Source organism: Bombina bombina, chromosome 9 (genome assembly GCF_027579735.1).
Source record: "Bombina bombina isolate aBomBom1 chromosome 9, aBomBom1.pri, whole genome shotgun sequence".
In the NCBI taxonomy this organism is placed as follows: domain Eukaryota; kingdom Metazoa; phylum Chordata; class Amphibia; order Anura; family Bombinatoridae; genus Bombina; species Bombina bombina.
Window position 1 is genome coordinate 128,842,418 of NC_069507.1, and position 20,284 is coordinate 128,862,701.

The 20,284-nt window shown below is 40.3% G+C and overlaps 1 protein-coding gene across 3 annotated transcripts in view; it reads left to right on the forward strand.

Annotated features, from left to right (window-relative positions):
• NUDT8 (nudix hydrolase 8) overlaps positions 1-20,284 on the forward strand; it is a 49,867-nt gene that overhangs the window by 16,557 nt on the left and 13,026 nt on the right. For all 3 annotated transcript variants that reach the window (XM_053692374.1, XM_053692375.1, XM_053692373.1), the window contains exons 2-3: positions 1,421-1,668; positions 5,894-6,026. In XM_053692374.1, coding sequence (XP_053548349.1) covers positions 1,427-1,668; positions 5,894-6,026 — 375 coding nt within the window. In that variant the 5' untranslated portion in view covers positions 1,421-1,426. The remainder of the gene's footprint in view (positions 1-1,420; positions 1,669-5,893; positions 6,027-20,284) is intronic.

The following is a 20,284-nucleotide window of genomic DNA, read 5'->3' on the forward strand; positions in this document are numbered from 1 at the left end:
TCATTGGCTCACCTGATGTGTTCAGTTAGCTCCCAGAGAATGAAGCAAATTTGATACCAGATTTAAATTGGAAAGTTGTTAAATATTGTATGCTCTATCTGAATTATGAAAGGACATTTTTGGGTTTCATGTTCCTTTTAAGAAGAACATTTTTAGTTCACTATCCTTTAAGCTACTGTAATACTTTTATAACTACTACTAAGCAAATTATTTATTTATTTTTGCTTGTTTTTTTGTTTTGTTTTGTCTTTTAAAAAGAACAAAACAAATCCATTATATTACTACTGCTATTACTGCTGTTTTGTAGTGTGTTACTGTCAAAGCTATACAAAAACTCTGAAATGGTTAAACAACACTATTTCACGCCAGCTAAGAGTTAAAATGTAAAATTAATTGGTAACTAACTGTGAAACCACATACAGCAAAACATTTTACACTTTTAAGTAGTACCACAGTATTTGTAACAATATTTTCAATGGAAATGAAATAAACTTTTTTTTTTTTTTTTTTTTAAACTAAAATAAATCAAAGTGCTTTGCCTTAGGATCTCTACATCACTGCAGTACATTGTGTTTCAAGCTAAATCAAACATTCTCATTTTCTTCTTTATGTGGTGAAAAACATTAGAGATACTAAAAGCTGATGTATCTCTTTAAAAACAGGAACACAAGGCAGGTAATAGCTATGTCAAAGATCTGGATCTGTCACAGTGATGAGGCGCAGAATGGCAAACCAACTGCTAGCTGCTTACTGATCCGGGCAGGTCTAAAGCTCATGACCTCTTCCAGCCTTCCCCATGGCAATCAGGACAAAATATGTCACACATCACTGTCAGGACTCAGATCTGAGACTGAAAATATTCAAGGGACAGTTTACTCCAGATTTTTTATTGTTTAAAAGATAGATAATCCCTTTAGTACCCATTCCCCAGTTTTGCCTAACCAGCACAGTTTTATTAATATACTTTATACCTCTGTGATTACCTTTTATCTAAGCATCTGCAGACTGCCCTCTTATTTCAGTTCTTTCGACAAACTTGCACTTTAGCCAATTGGTGCCCTCTCACAAGTAACTCCACGGGCATGAGCACAATGCTATGGCACACATGAACTAACCCTCTAGCTGTGAAAAACTTGTCAAATGCATTCAGATAAGAGGCGACCTTTAACTGCTTAGAAATTTGTATATCATCCTACCTAGCTTTAGCTTTCAACTAAGAATACCAAGAAAACAAAGCAAATTTGATTATAAATTGGAAAGTTGTTTAAAATGGCATGCCCTATCTGAATCCTGAAAGTTTAATTTTGTCTAGACTGTCCCTTTAAATAATATGCTTTATGTATTTGATGTGATCCATGACAATAAAAATTATTTCAACTAAATAATATGCTTTATATTTTTATTTTATTTTTTTCCGTAGGCTTCAATGCTTTTTCGTACCTATAGTCTCTCCCGTGGGTTCTGTACACGGGAGGTTCGTCATTTGCCCAATGACGCTCTTTCAAGTGAGACAGAGAAAAGGTGTCGGGAAACCCTAAGTAAGATACCTCTTCCCGCAGCAGCTTCTGCTGGTGTATTAGTGACTTTGTGCAGCACTGATGGAGTCCCGTCTTTCCTCTACACATTACGTTCTCCAAACCTCAGGGGACGTCACAAGGGGGATGTCAGGTAAAGGAATAGAAAATGGTGACTCCAACCTATCAACAGTATTATTGTTTTAAGAGTGAAATATAAAGGTAGAAATAACAGTTAATGACAGTAAAGCAAGGGGTAGGCAAGTTGGACATTAAAAAATAACTGTTGCACACAGTGTTAATGTATTCAATGTGCAGGCAGTCATGATCCGCTGTAGCGGATCATGTCCGCCGCACATCAATAAATGCCGACAGCATACACTGTCAGCATTTATCATTGCACAAACATTTCACTAGAAATGCTTGTGCAATGCCGCCCCCTGCACCTTCAGGGCCAATCGGCCGCTAGCAGGGGGTGTCAATCAACACGATTGTATGTGATTGGGCAGATTGCTGTCCGCCGCCTCAGAGGTGGCGGACGAGTTAAGGAGCAGCGGTCTTGAGACCGTTGCTTCTTAACTCCTGTTTCCGCCGAGCCTGAAGGCTCGCACGGAAACCGATGCAGTGAAATGCAGATGGGGCTTGATAAATCGGCCCCAGAGTGTTTTCACATTTGATTGATATATTTTTTTTGCAAGACTACAGAAAATGATTCTAATTACTAGGTGTTTTGCTCATTTAGTTTTCTAGTTTTTACTCTTAGGGCTAGATTTTTTTACTTACGCGCCCTTGTACGCCTCAGCTCTCAATTTTGCCTGCGCGTGATTGGCTGTGCGCGGGCAGGAGCTGTCAATCTCCTCGGTCGTACTCGACCAAGGAGATTGAATTTCGGCAGTTTAGAGGTGTCGAAGAATTTAGGGAAGCAGCGGTCTGGTGACCGCTGCTTGATAAATCACGGTCAGCAAGTTCTTGTGAGAACTTGCTGCCGTAGGGGCTTGATAAATCTAGCCCTTAGTTGTAGATTTCTGAAGGTCTGGCTTTTTCATAGGCCTTACAAATAACATCTTTGTCAGAAGCAAGATATTCCCAAAAAGAAGTTTTGAGATGGAGAACGTTGAGTCACAATTACTAAATCACTGTGGAATGGCAGCAACCATTAAAGGGATATGGAACCCAAAATTTTCTTTCATGATTCAGATAGAGAATACAATTTTAAACAACTTTCCTATTTACTTCTGTTATCTAACTTACGTAAAGGGATAGGAAAGTCGAAATTAAACTTCCGATAGAGCATGTCATTTCAAGACCCTTTTAAATTCACTTCTCTTTTCAATTGTGCTTTGTTCTCTTGGTATACCTTGTTGAAAAAGAATATGCACATATCCTACACTAGTGGGAGCTAGCTGCAGATTGGTGCCTGCGCACATTTGTCTCTTGTGATTGGATAACTAGATGTGTTCATCTTGCTGCCAGTAGTGCAATTATGTTGCTTCAGCAAAGGATAACAAGAGAACAAAGCAAATGTGATAATGGAAGTAAATTTGAAAGTTGTTTAACCCCTTAAGTGCTAATAACGGCTCTGAGCCGTCACAAATTGTCTCAGTCAGGTGCTAATGACGGCTCAGAGCCGTCACTAGCACTCTCCCACTTTGAGGGAGATCTGGGGGCTCCCACCGGCTCCTACCCCGGCGATCGGGCCTGCATAATGACAGGCATTGCCGGGGCTTCATGTTACGCGCGGTGACGTCACACACAATGACGTGATGACGTCACCATGCAACTTTATTTAACATTAACAATGTCAAATATAGGAGCAGGGGGCATGCTGCTTAGAAGCCTGTATCTCAGGCATCTAAGCAGCTACAGACCCCAAAGACCCACCGTTGGAAAGGTAATGAAAAAGTGTAAGTCTGAAATAATGAAAAAAAAGTAAAAAAAAATATATTTTTAAAAGTATAAAATAAAAAAAAACTTTAAAAAAACCTTAGCACCCAGGTGGGAAAGTGCTTAGTACTCAAAGGCCCATAGTTATCGAGCTGCTGGTGCAACGCCGCCCCCTGCAGACTCGTGGCCAATGGGCCGCCAGCAGGGGGTGTCAATCAACCCAATCGTACTCGATCGGGTTGATTTCCGGCGATGTCTGTCCGCCTGCTCAGAGCAGGCGGACAGGTTATGGAGCAGCAGTCTTTGTGATAAATGTGCCCCAAAGGGTTAAAATTGTATGTACTATCCAAATCATGAAAGAAAATGTTGGAGTTTCCTGTACCTTTAATTCGCTTAGTATCTTTTGTTGAAGAAGCAGCAATGCACTACTGGGAGCTAGTTAACGCACTGGGTGAGCCAGTAAAATTAAGCATATTTGTGCCGCAACCAATCAGCAGCTCTTCAACGAAAGATACCATGAGAACAAAACAAATGAGATAATCTATGTAAATTAGAAAGTTTAAAATCACAAGCTCTATCTGAATCATGAAAGAAAAAAAAATGGTTTTGATGTCCCTTTAAGTGTCTCCTAAGGATTGCCACAGTAAAAGTAGATCAAGAATTGCCTCTACAGCACAGGATAATTTGTATTAGAGTCACCAGCCTGAGAAACAGTTAGTTAAAGGGACAGTCAACTCCAATTTTTTTGTTTAGTAATAAAGGGATTATCTATATTTTTAATTTCCCAGTTTTGCCCAGCCAACATGGTTAATATTAATATACTTTTTACCTCTGTGATTACCTTGTATCTAATCCTCTTTTGACAGCCCCCTGATCACATAGCTATTTATGTATTATCTATTGACTTGTATTTTAGCCAATTAGTGCAGGGTCAGCCACAACTCCACGGGTGTGAGCACAATGTTATCTATATGGCCCACATAAACTAGCAGTTTCCTGTTGTGAAAAGCAAATAAAAAATCATGTGATTAAGAGGCTGTCTGTAGTGGCTTAGAAAAAGGCAGAAATTTAGAGGTTTAAATGTTATAAAGTATATTAATATAACAATGTTGGTTGTGCAAACCTGGGGAATGTTGATTGCCCCTCTAACAGAATGTCAGATTAGAATGAAATAAATTCATCCCTGAGTTCAAGTAGCAGACAGAATTTTAATATCAGCTTTCAGTTGAGACAATGTGGATCAGGCTTTCATGGCAGAATTGCTGGATATAAACTGAATGTGACAAGAGAAGACTTGTTTGTGTGAAGAAACACAGGTAGCAATTAGCAAACATCAGACCTATAGATGTCTGTCCTTTGGTCAATGTCCAAATTTGAGATTTTTGGTTGCAACCGCCATATTTTTGTGAGAGAATGAAAATGCTCTAATCTGTTAGTTGTGCGATGAGCACAGCTGATTGGATCAGTGGCAGTTTACTCTCTTGACCAGCATTTCTCTGCCGGTTCCGTGCAGGACTTTAATTGTGGGATTTACCCCTTTGCTGGGGTTAAACACATAAAATTGCAGCATAGCTAGTGTTAAAATGACATGCGCTAACAGATTAAAGCATGTCATTTTAACACTATAATGGCCCTTTAACCAGCACGACCATCACATTATGCTGCAGTCAAACACCATCCCATCTGTTTTGTGCTTAGTTAGACCATTATTTGTTTTTTAATATGACAATGCGCCCAAAACTCTTCCATGCAGTGTACAAGCTATTTACAATGATGGAGTGCTGAATCAGATGACCTGGCCTCCACAGTCACCTGACCTACACTCAGTAGAGATGGTTTGGCATAAGTTAGACCTGAAAGTGGAAAAAAAAGCAGACAGAAAGGGCTAGCGGATATGGAAACTTTTTTTAGACTGTTGGAAAAGTATCCTAGGAGGCTGCTTCTCATAGCTAGCTGAGAGAATGCCAAGAGAGTGCATAGTGTGGCTACTTTAAATAATCTAAATCTAAAATAGCTTTGACTTTAATATTCTAAAATGTGGACAATCGTAATAAAGATTAACCCATTCTATGAGTAGGTGTGTCCAAAGCTTTAACTGTCTGTGTTTAATGTGTGTTGTTATATAAAATATTTTTTATTTGTTCTCTCAGACATTATCAACAATATCTTTGTTGTCCATCAAATTAATATGTTAATGTCATTTATAAGCTGAAGTCAAAGCTCTGTATGATTTAAAAAAAAATCCATATCCATATTGAATAGCAAAATTTAAAGCTACCTGTGTAACCATGGCTGTGCCAAAAACAAACAAGCACACCGGGTGATGCTTACCATACTTGATTGCCCAACCCTTGATTGTCCTGTCACACACACGTGGTGCTATTTCTTCCCCCTATAATTTATCTTGGAATTTACCCCATCAATTACATTTCAAAAATGTAACCTAGTTCATTCAAAGTAAAGTAGGCATGACACATTGTTATTTTTATTTGCAGCTTCCCAGGGGGTAAGAGTGATGCGTCTGACAAAGACATCATACATACAGCATTGAGAGAGGCTCAGGAAGAACTGGGAGTGACTCTGATGCCTGGTGTAGTATGGGGAGCCATGAAACCAATTACTGACAGAGTAAGAGTTTATTATATCACAGGCTTTACTTGATAATATGGTAGAAGAGGGACAGTACAAAGAACCAATGAATAAATATTGTGTAGTATTTATCTTATTGTGTACCAATGAAAGGGTCAAGTCAACGTTTGACCAGGTTTGGAGACCCACCTATGTCCTTTCAAGTGAGCCATTTTGCAGGCATCTCTGATCTTTTGAGAGTATCATCGCTAAGGTTTCCCCACTGGACTCATGGACTGTAGCTTAGGTCACCCCCTGCCAGTTGCACATACCCATTTAGGACTATGCAGTATATCTGAAGTTCTCCAGTTAACTGGTTTATCTGTACTGTTTTCATGTCTAATGTAACTTCTACATAACCATAAGACCCAGCCCTGCTCTAGAAAACACTTTAGAAAACAGGTTGCAGTAATTGTGTCTTTATCTTTTAAATGTTTCATATATACAATTTTTATGAAGGTTTAAACTTTTTTTGTGTCTATATAGTGTTTGTATAACAGTTTACTTTTTTGGTATAAACCCCCGTTTGTATCTCATGTATTGTTTGTATTATGGATCCCAAGACCTGCAGTTTGTAGTTTAGGGGTGGAGCTTGTGAGGTCATTTTGACACAGCAGTAGCCCCTTCCTCATTCAAATTAAAGGTCTCAAACCCTCTACACATTTGTAGGTGATTTTCCTAAAACTGACAATCACCTACCTAATGTATGCACAGTGTAGGAAAGCAGATTCAAAGGAGGGAGCCTATACACCTAAACATTGTATGCCACACACTAACACAAAACACCCCTCATAAAATAAGGGGATACATATTTGGGGTCTCATGGAGTCATTTTTCTACCAGGTAATTTTAGTTACTCTGGTACAAAGGACACAAGCATCCCATCTAAGCAATAAAATAGAACAGGTGACCCCTCTGAAAGAATAGATGCCCCACTTTCTATATTAGTGGTTACATGTCCAGGTGGCTAATATGTTATTAAAATGGCAGCAGTAATTAGCTGATAAAACCTTATTCATATGGAACAAAATTGGGGAGAAAGGTAGCATTTTTGTTGCTCTCCACAACATGAGACCCCTTATTGGAAATCAACATTTCACCTCTTTCAAATAAGTGGCCCTTTGATTTGCATGGGTAACTCACAGAAAAAACAGAGAAAATGTTGTTGAAAAGAGGTGAGCGCAAAAGATTGATAGCGGTTTAAACACAGAAGTGTAAAATGGCTCGGCTTTTAAAGGGTTAATGCTATATCAAAGCTGAAGAGGCATTTTTTTGTCTCTAGCATTTTTAACATCTGCCTATTTTATATTTCTTCTGGGTGTGGTGCTATGTATGACTGCTGAATTAGTATTAAAACTCTTGGCAGATGTCCCTTGATAGACACTTCTATTCTGTTTTTTTTTATTTTTTTATTATCTAATTCAATTTAAGGAAGTAAGAATATAAAGGTGAATCTGATGTGATATGCTTGGATTTTTCAAATGGTTTTGATCCAGTGCCGCATGAGAGATTATGGTACAGAATTAAGTGACTGGGAATAGCTGATCACATTAGTTAATGGATAAATAAGTGGATAAAAGACAGAGAATAAATGGACAAACTTAGATTGGGCAAAAGTAATTAGTGGGGTCTCCTAAGGATGAGTACTGGGTCCTGTTCTTTTTAATACAGGTGGCCCTCGATTTAAGCCGGTTCAATTTGAGCCGTTTCAGAATAACAACCTTTTTTTTCAGTCATGTGACTGCTATTGAAAAGCATTGCATTGATTAAAATTGCCAGTGGGTAGAGCTGTCCGCTTGTGTTGCAGCAAAGATATGCAAAGCCAAGCACAGAAACAGGCTGGAATTAATTAGTCTAGCTAGACATGAGCAGTCGAGCAGCTTTCATAGAAACAAGATCTTCCTGTCTATAAATCAGTCCAGATTGGAATGCATAGAAAGAACTGTTTGCAGAAAAATGCAAGTAAAGTCTGTGTTTATTTCATAAGGTTTATAATGTAGTTTAGCAAATGTTTTTGTTCATTTAACTTAGTTTAATTATATATTCTGTGTTGTGTGATTATTTGATACTGTTTATAATGCTGTTTAGCATTTAAAGTCTTTCAAAGCTTTAAAAATAATGTATTAGGTGTTACTTATGACAATTTTGAGAGGGGCCTGGAACCTAACTCCCTCACTTCCCATTGACTTACATTATAAACTGGGTTTCAATTTACAACGGTTTCGATTTACAACCATTCCTTCTGGAACCTAACTTTGGTGTAAACTGAGGGCTACCTGTATTTTGTTAATGACTTGGAGGAACAATTAAATAGCAACATCTCTATTTTGTGGTAATGTTCTAAATAATATGGGCTTAGATAATTAGCTTCCCTGTGCTGATTGAAGTGTGTTTCCTGGAGAAACAAATAGTGTATCTCTTATGAAGATTAGATAACACCTTATGTGGGATATGAACCCTTTAACATTCTGAGACACTAAAGATATTGCACGAGCTTGGGTACCCATAACTAACCATACTTATAAATAAGGGATATCGTTAGGTCAGGCATAACACAGAGACAGGTAGTAATAATCTTATTCTGAGAGAACCACAAATAAGAAATGTAGGAACCTGACGTGTATATAAATACCCTAAACAAATCAAGCGATGGGGCTGATACCAGCAGAAAACAGTGATGTTTACTTCCTTGTGGTTTAACTCCAACACAGAGTTGATATAGAAGGCAGTCACTCATTATCTGTGTGGATCACCTCCTGAGTGTAAGGCCTGTAGTAGAGAAGAACAATATAGTCCAGCACTCTCACTTACTTGATACCTGTGCCTGCAAAACACTCCAAACAACACTGTGCAAAAAAGGATATTCGGCAGCACCAGGGGTGTTTGCTTCTCTCTTGTTTTATTTCATATCAGTAGAAGTAGAAGTAAAAGGGTGTTATCCCTTATTGATATTGTAAGATGATACAACATGAATAAGGGGTAACACCCGAAACGTTGTTGTGTGTATCTTCTACTGATATGGAATAAAACAAGAGAGAAGCAAAAATGCCTTGTGCTACTGAATATCTTTTTTGCACACTGTAGTAGAGAAGGCCGCGTGACAATTTCAGGCTGAGGACTACCTCTGTGTGCAAACCGTTCCACTCCCAGAGCCTGCAGAATTCTGGATTTGATATGTAGGCTTAGTCATCCTGGGGGTATTTTATAAGCTACCACACTGAGGTAAGAAAACAGACTCTTATATGGTATTCTCGCCACTTACTGCCATAGGGTTCTTTGCCGTCACAGTAGGAATTTTTGGGTAACAATGAAGGGCAGCGGTACATGCTCTCAGGAGAGTTCCTACTGTGTTAGGATCGATGATATGGTCTCCAATGTTGAAGGGAATTAAGGGCTGTTATACCAGAGCTCCGGAGTTATGCAGCCATCTTAGCTGCTGGTGTCTCTGTCTTCATCATTGTAGTAGGTGTGCTTAAAGGGACATTAAACACAAAGGACTAGATTACAAGTAGAGCGCTTAATTATCACGCACCTGCAAACGGGCAAATTTGCCCATTTGCAGGCGCGCAATAATTAAACAGCCATTGCAAGTATAGCGCTCAAAAAATAAACCAGAGATCCGATCTCTAGTTAATTTTCTTAAAGGGTCCCAAATGCCCTCAAATAGAGGGCATTGTATTTTTTTTATTAAAAAAACCCCCAGCATTTTCTTTCTCCAACATAGGTGTGTCCGGTCCACGGCGTCATCCCTTACTTGTGGGATATTCTCTTCCCCAACAGGAAATGGCAAAGAGCCCAGCAAAAGCTGGTCACATGATCCCTCCTAGGCTCCGCCTTCCCCAGTCATTCTCTTTGCCGTTGTACAGGCAACATCTCCACGGAGATGGCTTAGAGTTTTTTGGTGTTTAAATTGTAGTTTTTATTCTTCAATCAAGAGTTTGTTATTTTAAAATAGTGCTGGGTATGTACTATTTACTCTGAAACAGGAAAGAGATGAAGATTTCTGTTTGTAAGAGGAAAATGATTTTAGCAACCGTTACTAAAATCGATGGCTGTTTCCACACAGGACTGTTGAGAGGAATTAACTTCAGTTGGGGGAAACAAGTGAGCAGACTTTTGCTGCTTGAGGTATGACACATTTCTAACAAGACTCGGTAATGCTGGAAGCTGTCATTTTCCCTATGGGAACCGGTAAGCCATTTTCTTAGTTTAAGTAAAAGAATAAAGGGCTTCATTAGGGCTTAAAAAACTGGTAGACATTTTTCTGGGCTAAAACGATTACTTTACTAAGTATATTTGGCAGATTATTACTTTTAATAGTTGTTAAATCTTGGGGATTGTTTTAATAAAAACGGCAGGCACTGTATTGGACACCTTTTTCACTGGGGGCCTTTTCTAGTCATAGACAGAGCCTCATTTTCGCGCCTCTAATGCGCAGTTGTTTTTGGAAAGCATGGCATGCAGATGCATGTGGTGAGGAGCTAAGAACCACTGAAAAAGCTTAATAGAAGGCATCATTTGGTATCGTATTCCCCTCTGGGCTTGGTTTGGTCTCAGCAAAGCAGATACCTGGGACTGTATAGGGGTTAAATGTAAAAACGGCTCCGGTTCCGTTATTTAAGGGTTAAAAGCTTTCAAATTTGGTGTGCAATACTTTTATGGCTTTAAGTTTACTGTGGTGAAATTTGAACAATTCCTTCATACTTTTTCACATATTCAGTAATAAAGTGTGTTCAGTTTGAAATTTAAAGGGACAGTAACGGTTTTATTGTTAAAACGTTTTTTGTGCTTTGTTGACAAGTTTAAGCCTGTTTAACATGTCTGAACCATCAGATAACGATGTGTTCTATATGTATGAAAGCCAATGTGTCTCCCCATTTAAATATATGTGATATATTTGTGTCATAATGTCCAAACAAAGTAGGGATAATAATGCCATAGATATGATATTGCCCAAGATGATTCCTCTAATGAGGGGAGTAAGCATGGTACTGCATCATCCCTTCTGTGTCTACACCAGTTTTGCCCACACAAGAGGCCCCTAGTACATCTAGTGCGCCAATACTTATTACCATACAACCATAATGGCTGTAATGGATAATTCTATTGCATGCATTTTTTCCAAAATGCCTACTTATCAGAGAAAGCGTGATTGCTCTGTTTTTAAACATGAAGAGCAAAGAGGACGCTGATGATATCTGTTCTGACATACCCTCACACCTATCTGAAGGGGCCAGGAGGGAGGTTTTGTCTGAGGGAGAAATTTCAGATTCAGGGAAAATTTCTCAACAAGCAGAACCTGATATTGTAACTTTTAAATTTAAAATTTCAACATCTCCACGCACTACTTAAGGAGGTATTATCTACTCTGGATGATTGTGACAATTTGGTCATTCCAGAGAAATTAGGTAAGATGACAAGTTTCCTAGAGGTTCCGGTGCCCCCCGATGTTTTTCCTATACCCAAGCGGGTGGCGGACATAGTAAATAAGGAGTGGGAAAGGCCCGGCATACCTTTTGTCCTCCCCCTATATTTAAGAAATTAGTTCCTATAATCGACCCCAGAAAGGACTTATAGCATACAGTCCCCAAGGTCGAGGGGGCGGTTTCTACTCTAAACAAACGCACTTCTATTCCTATAGAAGATAGTTGTGCTTTCAAGATCCTATGGATTAAAGGTTAGAGGGTTTGCTTAAAAAGATGTTTGTTCAGCAAGGTTACCTTCTACAACCAATTTCATGCATTGTTCCTGTCACTACAGCTGCGTGTTTCTGGTTCGAAGAACTAGAAACGTCGCTCAATAAAGAATCTTTGTACGAGGAGGTTTTGGACAGAGTTCAAGCTCTTAAATTGGCTAACTCTTTTTTATTTTAGATGCCGCTTTGCAATTAGCTAGATTAGCGGCGAATAATTCAGGGTTTGCTATCGTGGCGCGCAGAGCGCTTTTGCTTAACATCCCTTTCAAGGGTAAAACACTGTTTGGCCCCTGACTTGAAAGAGATTATTTCAGACATCACTGGGGAAAGGGCCACGCCCTTCCTCTGGATAGGTCTTTTAAGGCTAAAAAGAAGCCAAATTTTCGTCCCTTTCGCAGAAACGGACCAGCCTCAAATTCTACACCCTCTAAGCAAGAGGGTAATACTTCTCAAACCCAAGCCAGCCTGGAGGCCGATGCAAGGCTGGAACAAGGTGTGAGCAGGCCAAGTCACCTGCCACTGCTACCAAAACAGCATGAAGTGTTGGCCCCCGATCTGGGAAGGATCTGGTGGGGGGCAGACTTTCTCTCTTTGCTCAGGCTGGGGCAAGAGATGTTCAGGATCCTTGGGCGCCTAGAATTAGTTTCTCAAGGTTATCTCCTGGAATTCAGGGAACTACCCCCAAGGGGAAGGTTCCACGGGTCTCAATTATCTTTCGAACAGGCATTCTTACACTGTGTAGAAGACCTGTTAAGCATGGGAGTGATTCATCCTGTTCCTATTAGGAGAACAAGGGATGGGTTTTTTACTCCAACCTGTTCATTATTCCCAAAAAAGAGGGAACATTCAGACCTATTTTAGATCGCAAGATTCTAAAACAAGTTTCTAAGGGTTTCATCATTCAAAATGGAAACCATTCGAACGATCCTTCCTACCATCCAGGAAGGTCAATTCATGACCACGGTGGACTTAAAGGATGCGTACCTACGTATTCCTATCCACAAGGAACATTTTCGGTTCCTAAGGTTCGCCTTTCTGACAAGCATTACCTGTGGCACTTCCATTCGGATTAGCCACTGCTCCAAGGATTTTCACAAGGGTACTAGGGTCCCTTCTAGCGGTGCTAAGACCAAGGGGCATTGCAGTAGTACCTTACTTGGACGACATCCTGATTCAAGTGTCGTCTCTGTCAAAAGGCAAGGGCTCATACGGACATTGTCCTAGCCTTTCTCAGATCTCACAGGTGGAAAGTGAACATAGAAAAAAGTTCTCTGTCCCCGTCAACAAGAGTTCCCTTCTTGGGAACAATAATAGTTTCCTTAGAAATGAAGGTTTTTCTGACAGAGGCCAGAAAATCAAAACTTCTAAGCTCTTGTCAGGTACTTCATTTCTGTTCTTCTTCCTTCCATAGCGCAAGTCCATGGAAGTAATAGGTTTGATGGTTGCGGCAATGGACCATAGTTCCTTTTGCACGAATTCATCTAAGACCATTGCACCTGGGCATGCTCAGACAGTGGAATGGGGATTATACAGACTTGTCTCCGACGATACAAGTAGATCAAATAACCAGAGATTCACTCCGTTGGTGGCTGACCCTGGACAACCTGTCACAGGGAATGAGCTTCCGCAGACCAGAATAGGTCATTGTCACGACCGACGCCAGTCTGGTGGGCTGGGGCGCGGTCTGGGAACCCTGAAAACTCAGGGTCTATGGTTTCGGGAAGACTCTCTTCTCCCGATAAACATAATGGAACTGAGAGCGATATTCGATGCTCTCAAGGCTTGGCCTCGACTAGCAAAGGCCAAATTCATAAGGTTTCAATCAGACATCATGACGACTGTTACATATATCAACCATCAGGGGGTAACAAGGAGTTCCCTGGCGATGGAGGAGCATCCGGGGGAGTGGGAACTCCATCTGGAAATCCTTTGCCCAAATAACTCAATTATGGGGCATTCCAGACATGGTTCTGATGGCCTCTCGTCAGAACTTCATGGTCCCTTGTTACGGGTCCAAATCCAGGGATCCCAAGGCGACTCTATTGGATACAATAGTAGCACCTTTGAACTTCAACCTAGCTTATGTATTCCCACCGTTTCCTCTCATTCCCAGGCTGGTAGCCAGGATCAATCTGGAGAGGACTTCGGTGACCTTGATAGTTCCTGTGTGGCCACGCAGGACTTGGTATGCAGACCTGGTGAATGTGTCATCGGCTCCACCATGGAAGCTACCTTTGAGACAGGACCTTCTTATTCAGGGTCCATTCGAACATCCGAATCTGGTTTTCCTCCAACTGACTGCTTGGAGTTTGAACGCTTGATTTTATCAAAGCGTGGGTTTTCAGATTCTGTAATAGATACTCTTATTCAGGCTAGAAAGCCTGTAACTAGAAAAATTTACCATAATATATGGAAAAAATATATCTGTTTGTGTGAATCTAAAGGATTCCCATGGAACAAGATAAAAATTCCTAAGATTCTTTCCTTTCTACAAGAAGGTTTGGAGAAAGGATTTTCTGCGAGTTCTCTGAAGGGACAGATCTCTGCTTTATCTGTTTTACTTCACAAAAGGCTGGCAGCTGTGCCAGACGTTTAAGCGTTTGTTCAGGCTCTGGTTAGAATCAAGCCTGTTTACAGACCTTTGACTCTTCCCTGGAGTCTTAATCTAGTTCTTTCAGTTCTTCAAGGGGTTCCGTTTGAACCCTTACATTCCGTAGATATTAAGTTATTATCTTGGAAAGTTTTGTTTTAGGTTGCAATTTCTTCCGCTAGAAGAGTTTCTGAGTTATCTGCTCTGCAGTGTTCTCCGCCCTATCTGGTCCATGCAGATAAGGTGGTTTTTACGTAGAGCCTGGTTTTCTTCCGAAGGTTGTTTCCAACAAAAATATTAACCAGGAGATAGTTGTACCTTCTTTGTGTCCGAATCCAGTTTCATAGAAGGAACGTTTGTTACACAATTTGGACGTTGTCCGTGCTCTAAAATTCTATTTAGATGCTACAAAGGATTTCAGACAAACATCTTCCTTGTTTGTTGTTTTATTCTGGTAAAAGGAGAGGTCAAAAAGCAACCTTCTACCTCTCTATCTTTTTGGCTTAAAAGCATCATCAGATTGGCTTATGAGACTGCCGGACGGCAGCCTCCTGAAAGAATCACAGCTCATTCCACTAGGGCCGTGGCTTCCACATGGGCCTATAAGAACGAGGCTTCTGTTGATCAGATATGTAAGGCAGCGACTTGGTCTTCACTGCACACTTTTACCAAATTTTACAAATTTGATACTTTTGCTTCTTCTGAGGCTATTTTTGGGAGAAAGGTTTTGCAAACCGTGGTGCCTTCCATCTAGGTGACCTGATTTGCTCCCTCCCATCATCCGTGTCCTAAAGCTTTGGTATTGGTTCCCACAAGTAAGGATGACGCCGTGGACCGGACACACCTATGATGGAGAAAACAGAATTTATGTTTACCTGATAAATTACTTTCTCCAACGGTGTGTCCGGTCCACGGCCCGCCCTGGTTTTTTAATCAGGTCTGATGATTTATTTTCTTTAACTACAGTCACCACGGTATCATATGATTTCTCCTATGCAAATATTCCTCCTTTACGTCGGTTCGAATGACTGGGGAAGGCGGAGCCTAGGAGGGATCATGTGACCAGCTTTGCTGGGCTCTTTGCCATTTCCTGTTGGGGAAGAGAATATCCCACAAGTAAGGATGACGCCGTGGACCGGACACACCGTTGGAGAAAGTAATTTATCAGGTAAACATAAATTCTGTTTTTTTATAAAAAAAAACTGCACTAGGCAGTTTTTGGGGTCTAAAATTGATGGGAGTGGGGTGCTGAAAAGTGCCTTTACATTGCGGTCTATGGGAACTGTGTGTTCACAGTAAATATATATATATATATATATGCTTATATACAATATATTTATATGTTAATATGTGTATATACACATATTAACATATACATATACAGTATATGTATATCAGCATATATATTTATATTTGCTACCCATCGCTGCGCTACTTACCCCCTTCGCTGGAGGTGGGCAGTTAGGGGAGGAGCTATATAGACAGCTCTGCTGTGGGTTATCCTCTTGCAGCTTCCTGTTGGGAAGTAGAATATCCCACAAGTAATGGATGATCCGTGGACTGGATACACCACAAGATAAATAAATTTATCAGGTAAGCATAAATTGTGTTTTTTTCTCACTCTGCAGTCTTCTGTCCGGCCAACAGCAAGCTCTTGTGGCCGGTGGATAGCTTAGCCATCTTGCAACCAGGAGGTTGGGCATTTGGATTTAGCTGTAGTTGATATTTCTTCACTTTTCTGTGACTCTGTGTATGGAGGGAATTAGTCTGATGGTGTTCCATGGACATCATTCCTTTTGCTATTTTCCATGACATGGAGAACTTTTGAATCTGTCTTAAAGGATAGATTTAGATCAGATGACACAAGATTTTCTTCCGTAGTATTTTTTTCAGGAGTATCTATCTCCGGGCGAGTGCTTCTGGAGATATTCCTGGGTGATGTGACCACGGATGCCAACCTGCTGGGTCTTGTTTAAGGATTATTGACTCAGAAGTGTCTGCTCTCCTCTTTAAACATCTAGAGTTGAGAGCAATTCGCAATGCTCTGATGACTTGGCCTCAGTCGTCCCCTAGCTTGGGTTCCAGTTGGACAATATCACCTCAAGGGTTTATATAAACCATTAGGGAGGAACTAGAGATTCCTTAGCCATGTAGGAGGGTGACTTGGATTGTTCAGTGGGTGGAAGCTCAAATTTGCTGTCGGTCATCCACTTTCCCAGGGGGTGGACAATTGGGAGTCGGAACTTCTAAACAGGCTGACAATTCATCCCGGGAAGTGAGGCATTTCCATCCGGAAGTGTTCTCTAGGTAGACCCTCACATGGGGGGTTTCAGGAGTTGGCTTCTGTGGGCGTTTCGACAGAACGCAAGTTTCAAAGGTACGGTTTATGGTCATTGTGATCCAGAGACCGTCCTGATAGATGTTCTGACATTTTTGTTGGATTTCAGTCTTGCATACCCTTTTTCCTCTGTTTGTTCTCTTTCCACGAGTCATTACTCGTATTCACAGGTGAGAGTGGCGGGTAATTTTATTAACCCCTGCGTGGCCTCGCAGGATCTGGTATGCAGACCTAGTAGAAATGTCGTCTCTCCACCTTGGAGACTACCTCTGAGGAAGAACTTCTGATTCTTGGTCTTTTCCTTCATCTAAATCTCTGAAGCTGACTGCTTGAAGATTGGACGCTTAGTTTTGTCTAAGCGGGGGTTTTTTCTGACTTTTTTATCCTTTCTCCAGGGTGGTCTGTAGAAGGGTTTGTCAGTCAGGACCCTGAAGGGTCAGTTTTTCTGCATTGTCTATTTTCGGATTACAATCTTTCAGGATATGCCAATGTCTGTAAACCATATTTTTGATCTCTCTACTCTTTTTACTATACTTAGAAACCAGGACCAATCTGTCCCTCTTTATTTCTTATCCTTGTTTCTAACCAGCAAGGAAGCCCTATCAATATTATTTACTGCAAGCAATTTCTTTATCGATAAGAGCTGTTGGATAGGCCCCTATCCAAGAATTTGTTGCCCATTTCTCTTAATCTGTCTTGTATGATGCCATCCTGGCTAACAATGCGCTTAACCCTAATCAACTGAATCCTGTGGTAGGGAGTTTAAAAGTACTTCTGGGTGAAAGCTATGGTAGTGGAGTAAATTATTTCTATCTGTGGTTTTAGTATGTATATCACATCGCAAATTACAACCTTCCTTCACAACTTTAGTATCCAGGAAGGCAACAGTAGTCTCATGCCATGTAAGGGTAAATTTAATACCCCCTAACTACCAAATTCAGCTCAGCTACAAACTCATGCAAGGAGTCATTGTTACTCCCCCCCCATATGCCAAACACATCATTGATAAAACGCCACCAAGTGGCTCCAAATTTTATATATAATGACTTCTCATATACATACTTCTCTTCAAAATTACCCATGAATATGTTGGCATATTGAGGGGGCAACATTAGACCCCATTGCAGTCCCCTGTTTCTGGATGTACCATGTATCTTGAAATAGAAAATAGTTATTAAACAAAACTAGTCTTAGAAGTTCTTCCAAAAATACTAATTGTAGCATATTATATCTCCCAGTATTGAAAAATAACTTCTTGACACAGGCAATGCCACTCTCATATTTTATAGATGTATATAAACTCTGCACATCTAGACTATATAGAATGCATTTTTCTGTGTCAAGAGCAATACTTTCCAGTCTGTTAATGAAGTCACTTGTATCCTTTAATGAATGAGGGCAAATTCTCAACATAGGGTTGTAAAATTCTATCCAAAAATTTGGAAATATTTGAGAGGATTGATTCTGTGCTAGTCACAATGGGACGACCAGGGGGACACTTAATGTCCTTTTGGACTTTGTCAAGGGTATAAAAAATTTGAGTAATAGGGTGATCAACTATCAAAAATGTATTTAATTCTTTATCAACCAAACCAATATCACCTCAAGGGTTTATATAAACCATTAGGGAGGAACTAGAGATTCTTTAGCCATGTAGGAGGTGACTTGGATTGTTCAGTGGGTGGAAGCTCAAATTTGCTGTCGGTGGTGGACAATTGGGAGTCGGACTTCTAAACAGGCTGACAATTCATCCCGGGGAGTGAGCATTTCCATCCGGAAGTGTTCTCTAGGTAGACCCTCACATGGGGGGTTTCAGGAGTTGGCTTCTGTGGGCGTTTCGACAGAACGGCAAGTTTCAAAGGTACGGTTTATGGTCATGTGATCCAGAGACCGTCCTGATAGATGTTCTGACATTTTTGTTGGATTTCAGTCTTGCATACCTTTTTCCTCTGTTTGTTCTCTTTCCACGAGTCATTACTCGTATTCACAGGTGAGAGTGGCGGTAATTTTATTAACCCCTGCGTGGCCTCGCAGGATCTGGTATGCAGACCTAGTAGAAATGTCGTCTCTCCACCTTGGAGACTACCTCTGAGGAAGAACTTCTGATTCTTGGTCTTTTCCTTCATCTAAATCTCTGAAGCTGACTGCTTGAAGATTGGACGCTTAGTTTTGTCTAAGCGGGGGTTTTTCTGACTTTTTTATCCTTTCTCCAGGGTGGTCTCTAGAAGGGTTTGTCAGTCAGGACCCTGAAGGGTCAGTTTTCTGCATTGTCTATTTTGCTACATAAGCGTCTGGTGGACGTGCCAGATGTGCAATCTTTTTGTCAGGCACTGGTCTACATCAGGGCTGTGTAAAAGAACACAAAGTTCCACAGCACATAAAAGTATAACTCACTTTATTTACAAGGTGGGGGTCCAAAAACAACAGCAATGTTTCGGGCTATAAACCCTTATTCATGCTATAACATATGCTTCAAACTGAACACATTTATAAAGCCAACACATTTCTTAATTACCTGCAACACTATACCTGTGCACAAACCTACAATCACTTATGAAAATTTCACCATCTAGTGGTACCTAGTGACTATACCATACATTTTATAATAGAATCTTTTAAAAGCAAATCACATATACAGATGTTACATGTAGACAGACATGTCATATTCCTTCAACATGAAAAATCCAATATAACTCCCTTCCCTTTAATAATAATTCCCTATCTCCCCCCCCCCCTTCCTGGGCATTTTAATCTGGTCTATTACTTGCCACCTTAATTGGCTGATAGAATGTTTAGCTTCTAGAAAATGGGATGACACTGGGGCATCCTTATCCCCCCACACCTGATGTTTGACTTATGTTCCCTTATTCGATCACCCGCCTCTTTCTGGTGGTCTCCCCAATGTAAATTTTAGAACATGGGCATTTGATTAGATAAATTATAAAGGTGGAGTTACAAGTAAAAATAATCCCTTATCCTATAAATTTTACCAGATCTGGGATGGGCAAAATGTGGCCCCCTTAATCATAGAATTGCAGCTATTACAGCCCAGACAAGGGTAAAGACCCCAGGTTTTTCTCTGTTATATAAACTCTGGGTCAACTTTTTACCAGTACCAATGTCTGTCTGTACAAGCATATCTTTAAGGTTACGATTTCTTTTGTAGGCCATCATAGGGATATGTTGAAAACTGCTAATATTCGGATTACAATCTTTCAGGATATGCCAATGTTTGTAAACCATATTTTTGATCCTCTCTACTCTTTTTTACTATACTTAGAAACCAGGACCAATCTGTCCTCTTTATTTCTTATCCTTGTTTCTAACCAGCAAGGAAGCCCTATCAATATTATTTACTGCTGCAATTTCTTTATCGATAAGAGCTGTTGGATAGGCCCTATCCAAGAATTTGTTGCCCATTTCTCTTAATCTGTCTTGTATGATGCCATCCTGGCTAACAATGCGCTTAACCCTAATCAACTGAATCCTGGGTAGGGAGTTTAAAAGTACTTCTGGGTGAAAGCTATGGTAGTGGAGTAAATTATTTCTATCTGTGGTTTTCGTATGTATATCACATTGCAAATTACAACCTTCCTTCACAACTTTAGTATCCAGGAAGGCAACAGTAGTCTCAT